This window comes from Ptychodera flava, chromosome 12 (assembly GCF_041260155.1).
Source record: "Ptychodera flava strain L36383 chromosome 12, AS_Pfla_20210202, whole genome shotgun sequence".
NCBI classification, from domain to species: Eukaryota; Metazoa; Hemichordata; class Enteropneusta; family Ptychoderidae; genus Ptychodera; species Ptychodera flava.
Genome location: NC_091939.1, coordinates 29,492,294 through 29,510,392, shown reverse-complemented (window position 1 = coordinate 29,510,392; position 18,099 = coordinate 29,492,294). Strand labels below are relative to the sequence as shown.

Here is an 18,099-nt window from a genome sequence, read left to right as displayed (position 1 = left end):
CATTACATCATAGCCGTTTATCCAGATTCTGATAGTATCGCCGTCTTGATGAGAAATTTCCAGATCGACCTTTTCTGCCTGTACAGAGGGTGCAGTGGAAAAGCTAGATTATTAATGATACTAGCATCTGTGTTTTGTCAAATTGACGCATTGATAATATTTTTTCATTAGGTATCTTTATTTAAATGATGCATTTCTTGGCAAAAATATCCTACCTCGACATCGTCCACAACTGACCATGTTGTTGCACCTGTCAGTGATTCCCCTCCCTCTTGGTCAACCCCGAAGGCAACCTCGAATTTGACGATTCCATGGGCGTTTGGTATAGCTTCACGTGACCTAGTATCTGGTGGCTGACCCGTCAGCTCGTCATATGCCGGTAATATATCAAGAGAGTAATCACCAATTGCATCCAGTTTGCCATTAACTTTGTGAAACTCGTTTTGAAAGTGTTGATACCATTGGACTTGGACCTACGAACAAAGTGAACAGTGGTCAGCAAATACTTTGATGACAACAGTGAAAACAGAAAAATTGCTCATTCCAATACCTTGCTGATCTCAAATAAAATCGGACGGAAACATTTTTGTTGACTGATCATGAGAACACAGATTTTCTGTCATCAATTCAACAGTAGAAGGACTCTTGGACTCGGCTGAATTTTACTAGGTACGTTATATGGAGCTAAACTGCTATTCGTAGGTCGAAGGTTATTGTTTCATACTCAAGCTCGTAAGATGCATGTATAGAGGTTACTTAAGGAGTGTGACATATTGCTTTTGAACCCATTTGCGGTGGGATAATTTTTCTTGCATCAATTTCCCCCACATGTGGAATTGAGGATCAACAGTCTATGCCCTAACAAAACACAATTTGCATAAAATAATTTCTTTGACTTTTTTCATTCCATACAGAAAGAAATATTTTCCAATTAAATTTATCGACACTGTCGGTTAATGAATGCTCCTCGGTCTACCACTTTCAGTACTATTTGACGCACTTGATAATGGTATGTCACGCAACGTATGTAACCTTTTTCAATAAATTTAGCCGATAATGGTTAAGTTTGGCTAAAAAATTCCTGTAGGGTGAGTAAATATTTGTTGTAATGGATGAAGGTTGACCTCTGGGAACGTGAAGATGAATCTGTGACAATGATAGTTTCGTCTGTATCCATTTAGCAAATTGAATGCATGAAAAGTATCTATTGTATAGAATCGGAGGACAAATTGATCCAACGGCAGTTTCTCCACTCTCTTACCCTTAAGGCGCCAAACGTTTTATACGTATTTGTGACAAATGTATTATCTCAACGGCACAAAACACGAACTTACAATTTATACTACCATATACCTTTGACTCAGAGCTAGTAATCCATGTGTAGCTAGTGTTCTCAGCTGCTGATTCCACTCTCATAGGATAGTGACCAGTGTTGTCAATGTGAGGTGTGTTCACATTGTCAAACATAAGGTATCTCATCGCATTATCGTGGTTTCCTGCCTTGTCTGTCACCGTCAGGAGAACACAGTATACTCCTAAAATTGCATTGTGATAACAAAACCAGTCAACTTGTTCATCAGTTTCTTTAGTTTAGTTGTGTTTCTGGCTTATATCAAAATCTCAACCATTTTCTAAACATATCAGTCAAAAACAAATAACATAACCTACGAATGAAACAATCAGTCGAAGCTGGAATTTGAAATTGCAACTTTTTAGATCCAAATTACACTTCAACGAGGACTTCGCAAATCTTCACATCAAATATTAAATACAGCAAAGCCGCTCAGAGAATATGTATTTTCACATATCACCAAAGTATATATTAGCGAACTTTGAGGAGTGCATCAATAGCCTTAGTTGAGATCCGTTGACATTAAACTCTGAACTTCATAATCAGTATACTCACCAGGGTCAGAGATATTCACAGAACAGTTCGACGCAGGCGCGAAGCTGTCCCATTTTTCTGCAAGGGCTCTGTCCTCTGAGCACGCCAATAGCCCATTGTTGGACTGAGTAGGTAGTACGTGAATTTCGTAATGGTGGACTTGTGATATGTCATCCAACCAGTCAGACCAAGAAATGTCTATAGTTGGCTGGAGAAGGGTAATTTTAATGAAATATGGCATTTTCTTCGCAAATACTACGCATAAAAGCGACCGAAAGAGTCACGTTACGTCGCAATGAACTTAAAGTTGAGTCATAAGGTACAAATTCACTAAAAAATCAAAGATTACGATGTCAATAGTGTATTTCGTATGGCATTCTGGTAATATTTAAAGGCATTAAAGATTAAATTTTCGTCAATATCTAGCCTGCATGTATCGCACATCTGACACATAGTAAAATTGGTGTATTTCTTGCTAGGTTTTACCTCTTTTGTATATGGTGGGGCCTCGTTCAAGGAGACCGGAAGCATCACAAGAAGTTTCTACGGAGCAGTGATACGGTTTCTCAAAATCGAAGGTGAACGAAGCACTAGTGTTAAATATAAGTCCCTCGTAGTATGTGCGATCAATCTGGTGGACATCGGGGTACCCTACCGTATCTAAGTAACCACCGTTCTTGATTGATATATTAAATACGAGTCTGGAAGAGGAAGAGGCGTTCGATTACTATATCGTATGTCGATGCACAGGGATAATAAAGTTAAACAACGTTCAGTTGATATGTGGCATTACAAAGGTAGTTTATCTCACACAAAGGTCAATGCACAAAGTGGTCATCGGCCCCTATAAAATTATAAAGTAAACTAACAAGAGTTCAATTATAACCAATCAGCATGTAAACAAACGAACACAATATTGTGGTAAATGTCAAAAGAACTTAATTCCCTTTTACAAGGCTGTTTCTGAGGTTTGGTCGCAACATATGTTTGAATGATATTAAGATTATAAAAATAATTAATACTTTAGCCTCATTAGGGAACATGGGTATTTCATGTGATCAGTTTGCAAAAGAGTCACAAAGAGGTTTATCTATTATTGCTGACATGTAAATTGAAGAAAAGAGCTGTATTGATGTCTGCGATTGTACGTATTGTTTTGTAATATTTAATTCATATCCATCGTATGATCGAAACCACGCCTTTTATGAGTTTGTATAAAACAATATTCGAAAAATTGTGACCTGGGGAAGCACAATTATGAGCAAAGGGGAGAGAGGGGTCCCAACTACCTTTTTGTCAGGCGACATGTATATTCAAGCGTATGAAATAAATGGGTGTAAACTTTAAAGACTGAGCGTTTCTACTCCTTTCATGTATCTTAGCGACCTCTCGCAATATCCCGAGGAAACATAATATTGTGGACAGTAATACATGGTTGGGAATCCGAACATCGATCCTGTTACCTCTTGCATGGCAATATCTTGATGGTAGACAGAAGTGAACCGTAATACATGGTAGAGAATCCGGGTATACAAAGCAAGTTTTGAGTTTGAAAGGCAACATCAAGCTTTGAGTTTGAAAGGCAACATGGAGCGGAAGAAAGTGCAGTAAGATGAATGTTGCCCAGAATGAAGATAGCCAAGTGGTTCAATGGCAACAAGTCTTTCCGTGAGCCACAAACGGCATTGTAATACATGGTAGAAGAATCCGACGGGTACAAGCAAACTTCACGAAGACGCACAGCCAGTATTGAACCGATCACGATGACGAGGAGAACTGAATGCGACGAAATTATCTTTGAAATTCGACCGAGTGAGTAACACTGTAATATGAATCAATTCGATATATCTTTGAAGAAACTGACCGCTGAAACATCATCTCCACTGATCAACATACACCGAATAACGAAGCACAAATAACCGACCACTTTAGTGTAGCACCCTGTGAGTATCGTAATGAAGCTTGGAGCATCATGGACTCTGCGAAGTCTTATTACCAATAACTATCGATCAACTCAAAATGCGATCTAGCCTTCAACACTTGTCCGTACTAAGATATTCAAATGTTCTGCAAAAATGTTTTACGGTGATAGAGTACTTTTGAAGACGACCTGGATCTTTTGGTAAGGTTAAATGGTAAAGAGATTAATGAAACGTAGGCGTTAATTAAGTGTAACGGAAAATTTGGCTAAGAAGAATTAATTGTCTATCTTCTGGTCAAATTTCGCTTGTCCCGCAGATAAATACAATGAAGTCACCTATGCGCGCACCGTACATGTAGTACAGATACAGTACGCCATTCGTTGATTACTCGTTTTGCACAGTCGCCTTTCCGACGGTCTCCAACGGAAGGCTTGTTATATTATGCATAGACAGTCTCCTCATATTAGTGAAGTACTGGAATATCAAAAGCTACTTATCCCTTTAGCTTATTCTCTTTTTTATAATTACAAAATAAATAAACTAAGGATTTTTGTTGCTTCTCACCAGTGATAAATATATGAAGAATCCATTGAAATTCTAATATATGATTCGTAAAAAACTCGGCAGCCGCTGCCGTTAAAGCGAAGCAGTCTACATCAACGGAGACATATAAAAACAATGATTCAGAACGCGTGCTTAAAGTATCGCATGCGACTGGTGAAAACTTCTTCAGCCTTTTATATCACTATGATCGGTTTCTCATACCGAGTTAAAGTAACTTTGACGTTGATATTGCAATGCGGTTAACGTCGGCTATCATGTTTGAAAGCAAATGAAAACATTGCGCATGCACTCTAGATGATAATGAATGGTGCTTTGGATACTTGGAATTATTTGACAAGAGGTACTTACACATCTCCGTTCTGATATGGATATCCGGTATCTTCGGAAAAGAGACAATCGACAGGAATTGCGACCGACGGGTTATCAGCAGAATTGTCCATTAACGCCCTGCATCCTTGCGACGCTGAGAAACTCCCGTCGGTGAGTGAGGTGTTTCCGTTTACGACTACATTACAAATGAACAAAAAGTGAGATACCTTCAAAACAAAGTTTTGACTCGAGAATAAACTGCTGTTGATCTATGCTTTCCTTAGAAGGACTAACAAATTGAAATTTTGCACTAAATACGGCTAGTTTTCAATCGGAATACGAAAGAAATACATTATCACCGATGAAATCACGTGAACTGGTACAACTCACCCGAAGAAAACAAGTGAAACATCGCCATCGAGTAGACAACCCCAACTTTAAAATCTTGTACATACACAGGCATCGTTGGATAACGCTCCGCGCCACGAAAGAATGTAGTCCACTTGATTTCTATGCGATTCATGCCCGGGCCGTTCACATACTGAGTTTCCTCGTGTAATTTCATACATTCGGCTTCTGCTTTGTCGAGGGTATTTCCCCCGTCTACGCGCAGGACTCGTGCGAAGCATTCGAGGGGAACTGCATAATTGTCAACTAGAAAACAGATTTTTTTAAATGAAATAGTTATTACATGATTTTGATTAACACCAACATAACCTTATTTACACCATAGATAGAGACACAATAGAAACTTTCGGACAAACACGAATTAAATGTATCTAACTCTTGTGACAACCTTTAATTTGTCTTTCTTTCTCTGTCTACGTGCCTTAACAAAGGTAGGCCCTATATGTCCTGTGCATAAATGCTGTGAAAAGCCATTTATATCAGAGGTCCACTGACTTTGTATTGTACATGGTTGTTAATCAGCAACGGAGAAACCGTCGATGAAGGAGTTGGACTTTATTTCGTTCAGATATTACGCAATATACAAAGATTTAACCACAAATTTATTGACATCTTAAGATTTCACATACTTGTCAAACAGCCCTCGCCCGAAAACCCTTCAGTGCAGCTGCAAGTGCTAGGAGGACCATTTGTATGACATTCTCCGGGATAACAAAATACATCTCTCGAAATCCATGAGCATCGAGCTAAAAATGAAATATAACATTTCGAAAACTAAGACAATGACCAAAAACATCGTTTAGTCACGTTCACAGAATACGATAAGAATCTATCGATCATCATCATCGTATCTCTACTTATAGCCAGAAGATTTCAAGATTTCTCATTTTTATATACGCTGATTTTTTCAACTTGCAATATTCGGAGAAGAATTTGAATAAATATGATCACAAAAAACTGTCTTCGAGATATGAGCCTGTGAAGTCACGGCTAGGGTCAATGAGACTGAGGTAGGGTCAAAGATAACTGACTAGTATTTATAAAACCCAAGAATCAAATATATGGATAACATGTATGTTTCAAGGTTTTGCTTGCCTGTTTCTCTGACCTTCTGGTATGAATAATATTGTCTATATGCGATGGTAACATCTATCCTGCATGGGGGTGCTATTCCGTTACTACTTTTCTTCACAACACTGTATAAGAGTGCCAGTTAATAAAATCCCTATTGGTCTCGGTAAAACGGACAGTCTCGACACCATAGCCACGCCCATATTGTTATTCTTACAGTAATCAAACGTTATGAAGAAAACACTTACGTTGACACACGCCGTCTTCAACGATGCGCGATATTGAATTCGCGGCAGCAGAGCGTATGCTTTTAAATCGCCACCATAGTCGTGTTCACATTTAAGACAATAGTGATCGCGTTTGGATGTGCAACGTCGTTGACCTGTGTCACAGTTTGGAAGCTCGCTGCATTCTTTTAGTAGGAAAAAATGTAGACCAGATTAATTTGCCAACCAATAATACATTATTACAACGATTATGAGCTGGAGTTGACCAGAAGCGTATCCTAATGAGCAATTTTTACACATAATTATTTTCTGCAATCATGTTGCAATCAACATCAAAATTTGATAACTCACTGATTACTTACCACAATCAGGTCCTCCGCTGTCACAGAAAACTTCACATGTGCCTAAATAGTAAGTCTGAATGAGTTGGTACTCCCATCTAGACGCAGCTTTGTATTTTGTTCTGCGCACAGAAAAATAACATGCGATTAATGAATATTGTTAACCTCACTTCTGCGACTATGGAATGTTTTAGTTTGCACAAGGGGATCGAATTCTGACACTTATGGGTTTGTCATTGGCGTTGTCTTGTACATAACTTTTTTGGTCTAACCAGGCAACCTGCTGGTTGATATGCTATCTAGATTTCTTTACTGGAAAACATATCAAGTATATATTATAATTTAAGTATCACGTATACACGTTGCATCCAAAGAAATGGCCGATGCATTAATTACCCCCACGCTGTTATGGTGCAGCGATATCTCTAATGTTCATCAGCGCGAGAGGTACCTAAAAGTTACCTCTTTAGCTTTGCAGTTGAAGATCACATGTGCATAAAGACAGCACTCGAACACAGAGCAAAATTAATAGTTATTTGGTTTTGATCCATAAAAACCAACCCCCTAAAAAGAAACGGATTATGTAAAGACATGTACTCATGTCTAAAAGGAAGAATTACCTCTGACTAATATGTTTGTTTTGTAATCTACACTTTAATGTCATACCAAAGTTCGTTCAAACTGTACAGTTACTTATCAGTATTTTCCAAACTTTAAAATGCTCGACAATACATAGACAAGATATTTGTGAGCTGGGACACAGGTGACGTTGTCATATATACGTTTATTAAAAAATGAAAAACTACTTATCCTTAAAATTAACAAATTTTATTGGCTGTTTTTAACGGTTACGTTCTACTATGTATTTAGATTTACCTGTAAGCCGTGCAAGATCTCCATGACCAAAATCCACAGTCTGTATGATATCTCGTTCTAGTTGGTGCGGCGTAGTACACGCGACGAGAGATGTACTCGTTACGTCTAAGAGGGCACAAATCTGCTCTGTGTAGGACAGCAAATGAAGATTGTAAGCTTGCCTTTTTAAGGTAAAACGCGGGGACAGATAGTCGGACTCTCAAATTTCTACAATTTTTTCTGATCTACCACTTGTTAGGGCGCATTTCTAAGCTCTTGGGGAACGCAAGACTTTCACCACCTTAGTTTTTCGAAAATCCAAAATTTAATTTTCCCCATAGAGTTAACACAGAGATAGCGGCCATTTAGAATTGCAAATATCGCAAAATGTTTGGCAAATCGTTTCGCTAGATCAAAACTTTGCACGGTGACCCCCGATTTCTATTCTTAGTTTTGGCTGTGAATGGTCGAAAGATTCCTGGAGGAAGGTTTGAACAAAAGTTTAATTCTCTCACTTTCGAGGCGCATGCTACCTCAATATAGTATTTTCCGAAAACATGAGGACTTAAGAATGCACTCATATTCGAACGATATCCGCACTCTACTTATACACCCTTTTGCGTTGCCAGTTTACAGTAAATCTAGCTGGAATTCAAAACACATCGCATGTCTCTTTCACAAAAATCCATTGAATCAGGTTATTGTGCGTTGTTATAATGAACCCCAAGTCAATTCATAGTTGTCCTACGTCACGCAATACGCGCTACAATAGACCCTACGACTTCATTTAGATAGAAAGTTAGAATCTTACGACTTGCTGTCACTAATCACCTAATAACAGAAAAACCTCTGTCAGCAGAGTGTGTGAATAGAATCAGCGCAGTATTTAGAGTGTACGGTAGATGTTTTAATTTAAAAGGGTGTTTCGACCACATTGGAATATAAGGAATTGCTGGAGTAAATCATTATAGAACTGTATAGACTTTTAAAAATATCTCTGTATTGTAATGTCCTTGATTTTTTCCACTGTACATATTTTGACTTTCAAAGAAATATTACAGTCGCAAAAAGAATAAAACCCAAAATGAGGTTTAAAATTACTCTTAACTGATTCATTTTTCGGATTGGTTTAATTTTACCTGTTCTAACAACCATAATGTTATTCTATTCATTTTTCACTGAATTAAAGTGAGAGTTTTTTTTCACAATTCCTGTACCATCGAGTTTTTTTATATTAAGCATGATACAAGCGACTTTCACAATTACCTAACGTTCATCGCCTGCCAGGACAATTATGACAATGGAAGTGAATTAAATGTAATCGAAATTGTTCGTCAAACCAAGTCACGTGATTACTTACTCTTGCGCATTTGCTGTAGGTAAAATGAAGAAACAGGTAGAGCACAACAAAGTGCCAAGAGCTGCCAGCGACAGCACCGTGGCCTTCATGGTACGAACACTCATCTACGTATGATGGTTGGGTTCGTTCCGGGTTCTGCAAAGATGATGAAACTGAATATTAGGTTTTCTTAAGAGGTAGCGCTATCTTTCACTTATGATTCACCCACTGCAATATATTACGTACTATATGAAACCATCATTTATGTAGAACCCAGTGACATTATATATATTGACGTACCCAGGACCTTGTCATATTGGTCTTCTGAGTCTGTTAGTATGGGTTTTCAATGACATAATATTATATAGGGTTCAGCCCTTGGTGTCGCGCCAGGGGTTAAGATTGGCATGTTATTTGTATTGATTCATGATAAATGTAATTAATTGTTTACTTCATAAACGTTTATATGACAACTATGCCCAGTTTCCCTCTGATGAAAGCAGTTCACGTACGTACACGACGTCAAACCCTGCAGCAGAGCAGGTATAGATTTTCTGTAACGTGTAAAAATTTTGGACAAAAATTGGCAATTTTTACAATGATAACAGCCTATTGCGTTCAACAAGGGACGTATTATGCAATCATTATCATTGCAATGGTAACCGCACTGCCCACCTTCCACTTGCAAGCTGAAAACACGGTCCCTCGTGGTGAAAACTACAGCGTTTCGTCTAAAAACTGGCAATTTTTGAATCTAATTATTGACACAGGGGGCGCTTTTCTAAAATTCAATCCCAGCATTCTTTGCGTATGCCCCCGTTCATATGCACGACAGTTTTCTCCCTTTATCTACATAAACGATATTTTGTATTGGCGACAAGGTGCATAATAACATTTACTGGCTAATAAAGAGGTATATTTTATAAATGGCATGTTATATAATAGTAATTTGTTTCGTATTTGTTTATTTACGAGTACTCAAAAAAAAAACATGGCGGCGCCCATGAAAGAAGGGTACACTTCCGGTTACTCGCAAAGTATATTATAGATATGCCATGCGTAGTCAGTAAGCCGCTGGCGCGACTATTAATGATTTTAATTATATCTTACCTACCGTAAGAATGATGAATTCAGAATACCGCATCAGAATTGTAGTTATCATATTGTTACATCAACAATTTCCTGGTGTACGTTTATCATTTACCCATGCCTATCTTGCCTAATCATTGTGACGATCGCCATGATATATTAGCATAAATAGTTCAGTGTGTGTCTATACAGTCAACAAACTCTCTTTGATAGGTATGTACAATTTAGCAACATTCGATTTAAACGATTTGCCTCATCTACAATGCCATCGGCATGAATATAATAATAGCTTTTACGAATAGGGATATAGACTGTAAAATTGGATGAGAACTAATTGGTATCATAATTAGATGGGGCGTATTTTATGTCTTGAGATACTCCTGTGAAGAATTCGTAACTTTTAGCACACGCGAAAGATGGATGAATATTAAAGGGGAGTCTCTGGCACAGTCCACTTGCCATAACCCTTACCTAAAGAGGGCGAATAAGGAGTGACCTGTCGTCAGTGTTTTAGATCGTGTTTCTCTCGTTGACTTGGCAACAGTCAGTATAAACACATTAATCTTAACCCCGCGTTACGGACTTCGTAACGGACGGCTTTTAGGTGAGATTAGATATAACTGGCTGCCCTGTACAATTCTACGCATGCCATATTATCAATCATTACCTACATTTGAATCATCATTGCATCATACATGCATATCAAAACTGGAGCCATTTGTACCGAGAGCAGTTGACAATTTGCCCGACGCCGGGGGCAAATTGTCTCTTGCTGCCAGGGCACATAAACCCATGTATTCAAAAAATAATATTTCTATTACATGTCTCTAAAGCTACATGGCATATATTTACATGCAGAGCATTCTCAATCATTTACCATTATCGACCAGCATCAAACAGGTTTTATCGAAATTCAAAATAGCAGCGCGCGCATAGATTTTCTATATCCAGCGTTAAGCGTCTACCTTGACGTCGAAAAGGTCAAAGGGCTTTACGGGACCGGGTAACTCTGGAAACCGGTCCGTACATCGTTTACACGGCCCGTTAACTCGCTGGATGTTCCTTTTAAAATCAATGCACTGACTTGCACTCACATCGAGGCACGTAATAAATTAACGAAGTAAATTACGTCAAATTAAGGTAAAGGGCGACGAATTCGGACGCGCACACGCTTTAGAACATTTCTGCGCAGATTTAACTCCAGCCTGCCGCAAATGGGTTATTTTGTAGCGCATGTATTTAACATCACCTGTCATTGTTGAAATTGCGCTTTTACCTAATTTTTTGACCCAGTCTCTTAGAAATACATGTGACCTTTAATCTTGTCATATTTTGACCCCCTAGGAAGCTGGTTTTTATTCAATATGAGCGCAAAATTAACATTTCTCTCCCATTTACATGGCGCATATTACCCATTCACCTGGAGATATTGTAAAAAGTAGCGTGGTGACATTTTTTATTAAAAGTGTAAACTAAATGGTATTATGTCAGGATTTTATTCGCCAAGTTTGGTCAAAATGACACCATTCAAAGTGACAGGAAGAAAGTTCGAAAATTATGTAGTGATGTAATTTCGATATCGTCATTTTGTAATCGATACTTATGTTAAAATTTCTTTACAAACATCATGAAAACTATACATTCGATAGATATTGATCTTAGTTCTTGGTATTTATTAAAATTAACTTATTTGCTAAGCGTTTTATAATTGCTTTCTTTAGTTTAAGTGAATTATATCATTTTTATTTATTTCTAACGACGCCATTTTAACGTCCGTTTCATGGAAACGAGCGTGGTGACCCCCATTTTTTATTTCATTTTTGCACTTGCACAACTTCCAAGAATATTTGTGCAAAGTTTCAAAAAAATGACACCACAACCTAATTTTGACGTAATTCGTAGTACTTCACCTTAAGCAAATAAAATCAAGAGAATGTTGTTGAAAGTGTACCTGCACGCTGTATGTCCTAAACATTATGGTTTAAGCTTGCAAGCCATTCTTTTTTGGACCAAATTTTACATCAGGCCCTCCTATTCTTGAATCTTCCGCAGAGAACCCTACATTGATGTATTGCATTAATTACTTTTCGAAATAGTTATTTCTATACTACTAAATGTGAAAATGGATCTGAATTAAGAACTTTCAGTCCTTCCTGCTTCCCATAGGCACGACCGTAAATTATGTTTTACGGGATTGCTGATACTACCCTTTCTTTATAAGTCATGGCGAAAGTTACAAAAGTTATGAGATACTCGTACATTGCATCTGTGCCGCAAGGAAAATAAATAGAACCGAAACTCAAAGGTTGATATGTAAACTAACTACTTTTAATACTATCAGAACTGCCAATTTAAATTACTCTGGGGCCACAACTGTCTACTGGCATGAACAGCATGCTATTGGCTAAAACGACCTTCCGCCAAATTACCAATGAAATAACAATAATCCTAAACTCACCTCAAGACCACAGACGTTTATAAACACAATTAAAAGTCTGATCTCAATAGTGAAATGCGTTTCACGAAATCTATAATTTAAAAATAAGACGATTAAAACTGACTTGCGATGATTGGATGGTAATGTATGTTTAATCTGCAAATGTAAGCTCACCTGCTTTTTCTTTTTAAGTTATACACTTGTTTATATGAGTTATATTCAATATTCCAACTTTCAGCTAAAGGAAATTTAACGTTTTTGGAAATTTGAAAAATATAAGATTCACTAATCCTAATTAGTTTCAATCGCACCTACTCACATCCTTCTTCACTTCCATAGCATTGTTTGTAATATTCAGAGTACCATACGTCAACCTGAGACACGCGATAGTCAAATGCACATCTAACTGCATGGACACATTGGTAATTATTTCTTCGCCCCTGGGCACTTCATTCTGTTTGCATAGTTCTACTACCCGGCAGATTTGTTTACTCGGTTAGATTTGTATTGACAGGAGGAACGCCCGCTCTGCTAAGCTGTACATTTCACAGTTTACAACTGCTACACGATAACCGATGTCCATGCGATAACTTTTATCAGGACAACTTGCTGTATTATGTTGCACAAAATAAACCACAATGTTTTGCTGTTACACCTCAGACAATAGTGACTTCTTAATTGTTGTCTGAGATTAAGCTGATTTTACTAAAACACTTTCAATATGAAAAACTAAGTTTGACGGGAAATTTTCTCCGTCAAATAGCGCTTCCCACAAAATGGTGATCTCAGCATATCGGTTAGAGTGATCTATTGCTTCAAGAATACAATCTCTGCAACCGTGCTATCTCCGCCCTGTCTTCAATCGTAAACGTTGCTACGAACGTCAGCGATCAGAGTGCTTCAATCGTTAAAGAAAAAAAGGTATTCAGAAAATGGTGATCTCCTCACATCGGTTAGAATGATTTATTGGTTCAAGAACACGATCTCTGCTACCATGCAGTCTCTGTCCTATCTTTAATCGTAATCGTTGCTACGGACGTCCGTAATTAGAGTGTTATACTTGACTGCGATGACCGAGGCATAATTTACCGATGGGACTGAGTGTCGGACTGATCTTAGAATTTTCTCCAGAATATCTTGCGTGGGACACATTTTGAAATCAGTAGAGAAAACTTTTCCTCATACTTTAAATCTTTACACATCCAATGGGCCGGTGGACATGTATCATTAAATATTCAATACTTTAAATTTTAGCCAATGTTTCTTCTCTTATTCACATTTGCACTGCGGTTCCTATCTTTTTGATTGCGAAAAAATATGGTTCTTCGAGTGAAGTATTCACGAATTATGGAACTTTCGTCTCAGGTTAGCATACAGTAAATCTACGCAACTCTGTCTTTCTGTCCTATACGCACAATTTACACTACAGCTTTTCATTCTCGCTTCATATTCTACTAACTTGTTGTTGTTTACAAGGGAAACCTACTTCGCGGGGTAAGGGAAGCTTTTCACGTTTTAGGCAGCGACGGGAAGTGTGCGTGAAAATGTGACCATACTTACCTTCCGCTCTTCTACATGCAGAAACAAAATTGTTTGACCGGGGCAAACGGTTTATATACTCATGGCATTTTCGACAGCCTTTTCCTATTGGTCGTTCATTTCGTATGTCAGAAAAACAAGGTGGCGAAGATGGTAGTAACCATTGCAATTGTCAGAGTGGCTAAATTACAAATATTTGAAAGACAAAAGTGAATCTTTGTTACTGTTGTTTACATTCGTTGATGGTTAAATTTCGTCCCTGAAACCGCTTTTCGACATTCAGTCTCATAATCTCAAACACAACTGTCATTTCCAACGGACTCACCCAGAGCAAATGGATTATTCTAACGAGGCCCCGCCTTTTAATTTAGCTGTCAACACCTGCCAATTTTACAAAAGTCTATATAAACAACGGTATTTGTGGCCCATCCGGAGCGTCTTCGGCACGACTTGTAGAAACATGGCAAATACCGAAACACTTCTGTGTTTCCTTCTGATAGCCATATCCACTATTTCACTACATGTCGCTTCAAACATGATACGTTTTAAGCCAAGCGTCGTGTACAAGTACGAATACAAAGCAAGAACAGCCATCGAGAAAGCTGGAGTTATCTCTGTGAAGGCTGAGGTAATGTAATATTTTTATTTTGGCAAATATGGAAGTTTTAATTTTTGGTACCTGACAGTAATAGAGATGACCCTGAAGCGTAGCAAAATTAGAACTTAAAATGCTCCAGCACTGGATATCACGTTGAAGATGTTAAATAGTTGAGAATACTCGAATTTATGGTTTTTCGCGACGCGCCTTGACATAATCATGCCAAAAACTCCGACACTATTACCCGATTAAATTAGGTTATCTTAACAAACAAACGAACTGAACTCTTTACAATACATATAATTTTTGTTATTCACGTGTTACGTGCTTAAAGTAGAGATAAATACTTAAGTTATTATCTCACATGTCTATGACATTCACCTTTTCAAGACGGTGGATACTCTGGACCACAATGCTTTAAAATGTTCCACGATGTGAAGTGTTATGTTGTGCATTAGCATTTGATATGTATGACAGCACGCAATTTTGCAAACGATCATGTGTCATCTGGTCCAAGTTGTAGATATGCCTGTATTAATACCACGTTTAAAATACAAAAATATATGATAATACTGAAGGGTAGAATTCACCACACAGATATTTTGACTCTCAAATGTTCACAACACCTTTCTTTTGTTCCGCTTGTGCGAGCTCATTTTAAAGCTCTGGGAATAAAATCATTTTTGCCGTTATAGTTTTTCAAGAATTATATTTTTCCATACAGTTAAGACAGGAATTGCGGCCATTTTGAACAATAAAATATAAGGTAATTTGTTTCTCTAGTGCAAAACTTTGCACGGTGACCTCTGATTTTTATTCATGTTCGGTAAGATATTAGTTGATCGTTTCATTGAGAAAAGTTTGAGCAAAACTTTAGTCTTTGACTTTCGAGGTGTATATTACCTTAATTGCAATCAACTGTACCTATTTTGACTTGCTATTTTGAAGGAACGTCAATAACAAATCTGATAAAATATATTTGAATAATACAATTCTATAGAATTGACGCCATCACCGTGTCAGACCGTTGATATTACAAAATGTTCTTCTGTAACTCATCATCCAATACTGGTACTGTTAATATATCGAGTCTCGTAGCGTACCTTTACAACTTTCATAGTATGTATAATATTAGCAGTTTTGTCTAAGTCGTAATGCCATAACCGTGAACTGAAATCATCGGGTCACAGGTAACTTAGAACGTTCACAAAAACAAGCAAAATAGATATAATTCATGGTGAGCACTTTAATTCATGATCCCTTTGATAAACTTGCTGGTTAAATTATACGGTGATAATTTGTGAAGGGATTCAATCAACCCGGCGATGGTATCGGTGTTGATTTTCTGAATAGTCGTGTATGGAAACATAAAATGTTGCTTCAGTTCCCATTGCGTCATTGTTGTCATACGTTAAGGGACAATGGGTAATACTGATGCTTGCAGTGACTTATTGCATTTAGTTCTCTGAATTCTCATCTTATTGACTGGTGTACTGAGCCACACAGTCGACTCAACTCTCGGTTTGGTGTCCTCAACATGATCTCGTCTGATTTACCTCATGAAAAATATCTATGACGTATTCCGTGTACGGAAATAAGAGATAACAGATCATGAACGATAACAGCTTGACATTCCTTACATCTAGACATTTAGTATTGTAATAGATAAGCTAAATGAGAAATCAATACAACGCAAATACTGGGCTCAAATCACCCGCACTTTGAAACATCAGTATAGATTCAACCGTATTTGATGTACCTTTTTCATACCTACTGTCCTTGAACGGATTCTGTACCTTAAATCGGAAAGCAAACTTTTGATATAAGGACACGTATTTATCTCAAAGTAGTATGCACCTTGAAAGTGAAAGACTTCCATTTTTCCTCAAACTTTCCTCAATGAAACTTTCAGCCATTATCTTACAAAATCAAGATAAAAATCATGGATCACCCTGAAAAGTTTGGTTCAAGACAAGCAATTAACCAAAATTGTACCGATATTGAAATTCCAAAATCTCCGCCTTCACTGTGAACTCTATTGAGAAAAAATAAATTTTCTATTTTCTCAAAACGAAGCCGTTGAAAAGTTTTATTTTACACCAAGAGCTTTAAAATGAAAGCTTACAAGAGGTATATCAGAAAAGAATTGAAAAAGTTTGAGTCTCCGAAAATCTGTCACCGATCTTAACGAGCATGTAGCCAAATAATCGCCGCGACATGATAACCGTCTGAAAAGTCTGATAAGTCTGAAACACAAATTCTAGTATGTAAGCCCCTGCTTCAGCTTTTTATTGAATAAATGTTCACAAGATTATATATTTGACAGTTTCTCAAGAGTATTGTGCGCTATGTGTAACTAGTGAAAAATCCAAGTTAATCGCCAATCACTTGCATACTTGTAGTTGGATATTACAAACATTCATTTTATAATATACTTTATCAATCGCATCTGCACAGGTTGCCAAATTGTCTTTGTAACATATATATTTTAAACATATCACTTTATTACAATGAGTGTATTTCACTCTGCAGTCATGACTTTGCGGAGCAGTTACTTGCATTTAGATGCACTTAACTTCTGGTTTCGAGGATAAACGTTCGTCACTTGCACTGTTGTAATCTCATCATAGGGAATATGGACAAATTATTCAGTACGACACACACCCTTTGTCGAGTCCTTCACAACCCGTCGTCTCACGACCTGAAACTTCGCATTCTTATGGTTGCGCTCTTTTCCTAAATTTGGAACGATCCTCGCATAATTTAAAGGTCGAACATCGACTGTTGACATCAAAATAAGATGTGCAAAACGTTATGAAAAAGGCAACTCCTTTCGCCTAATATCTTCTTCAATGCCGATCATTATTCGAACTGAAAAACTGTTGAGTAAATGATGAATGCCACCTTCTTTGATGGTTAACCGTTTTCCTCTGCATTTGAGGTTGTTTTCCTTTAGACTTATTCTACATTCCCAAGTTCCAAGCTTATGACTTACCCCAGATTAAGGAACACATCTTTAAAAAAATCGTAAAAGTTTTCTGCTTGATGTTACTGATATTACACATCAATTGGGTTCTCACAGTTCACCTGCAGTGATGGCATTATAGAAAATGAAGATTCGTGGTACGGTGACAAACACAAACTGGTACATCAATTGACCTAACTGCTAGAACAATAGCATGTTGGATAAGTGCCAGGTGATGCCTGGGGAGTGGTTATTGATTATATTGATTACTGTAAGCATACCATGTCGCTTCAGGTGGCGATAAAATTGTGATGGCATTTTTCAAACGAGGCACTTAAATCGCGGCGCCTTAAGATGACACCAGTGCTTATATCAGCCTGATATTTGTACAGATGTTTATTGCCAGTCTTCGTGAAGATTAATACAAACAAAGTCTACCATACAATTATCATCCTCCCACAATATAGCAACAGCGATTAATATGTATACTTGCGCTATTTTTTCGGAGAAACACGGTACACTGTCAAAGATAGTGCCTGATTACTAAAAT

General features: G+C 37.5%; 1 protein-coding gene and 1 long non-coding RNA gene across 2 annotated transcripts; both read right to left on the bottom strand.

Annotated features, from left to right (window-relative positions):
- Positions 1-167: 167 nt before the first annotated feature.
- LOC139146266 (uncharacterized) lies at positions 168-2,081 on the bottom strand. The gene is made up of 3 exons (XM_070717673.1): positions 1,907-2,081; positions 1,354-1,535; positions 168-473 (listed from the first exon to the last, which is right to left on the bottom strand). Exons 2-3 carry the CDS (start codon positions 1,477-1,479, stop codon positions 168-170), a joined length of 432 nt encoding a protein of 143 aa, XP_070573774.1. The 5' UTR covers positions 1,480-1,535; positions 1,907-2,081.
- A 296-nt stretch (positions 2,082-2,377) lies between these two features.
- Positions 2,378-5,328, bottom strand: LOC139146168 (uncharacterized). Its single transcript, XR_011555108.1, has 3 exons — positions 5,071-5,328; positions 4,720-4,876; positions 2,378-2,586 (listed from the first exon to the last, which is right to left on the bottom strand). It is a non-coding gene; the product is annotated as an uncharacterized lncRNA (long non-coding RNA).
- Positions 5,329-18,099: the final 12,771 nt, after the last annotated feature.

Bases quoted from the DNA above. Each gene is read 5' to 3' on its own strand.
- LOC139146266 (XM_070717673.1), bottom strand. From the start codon at position 1,479: ATGAGATACCTTATGTTTGACAATGTGAACACACCTCACATTGACAAC. The intron at 474-1,353 runs GTATATGGTAGT...CTTTGTTCGTAG, and splicing joins TTACTAGCTCTGAGTCAAAG to GTCCAAGTCCAATGGTATCA.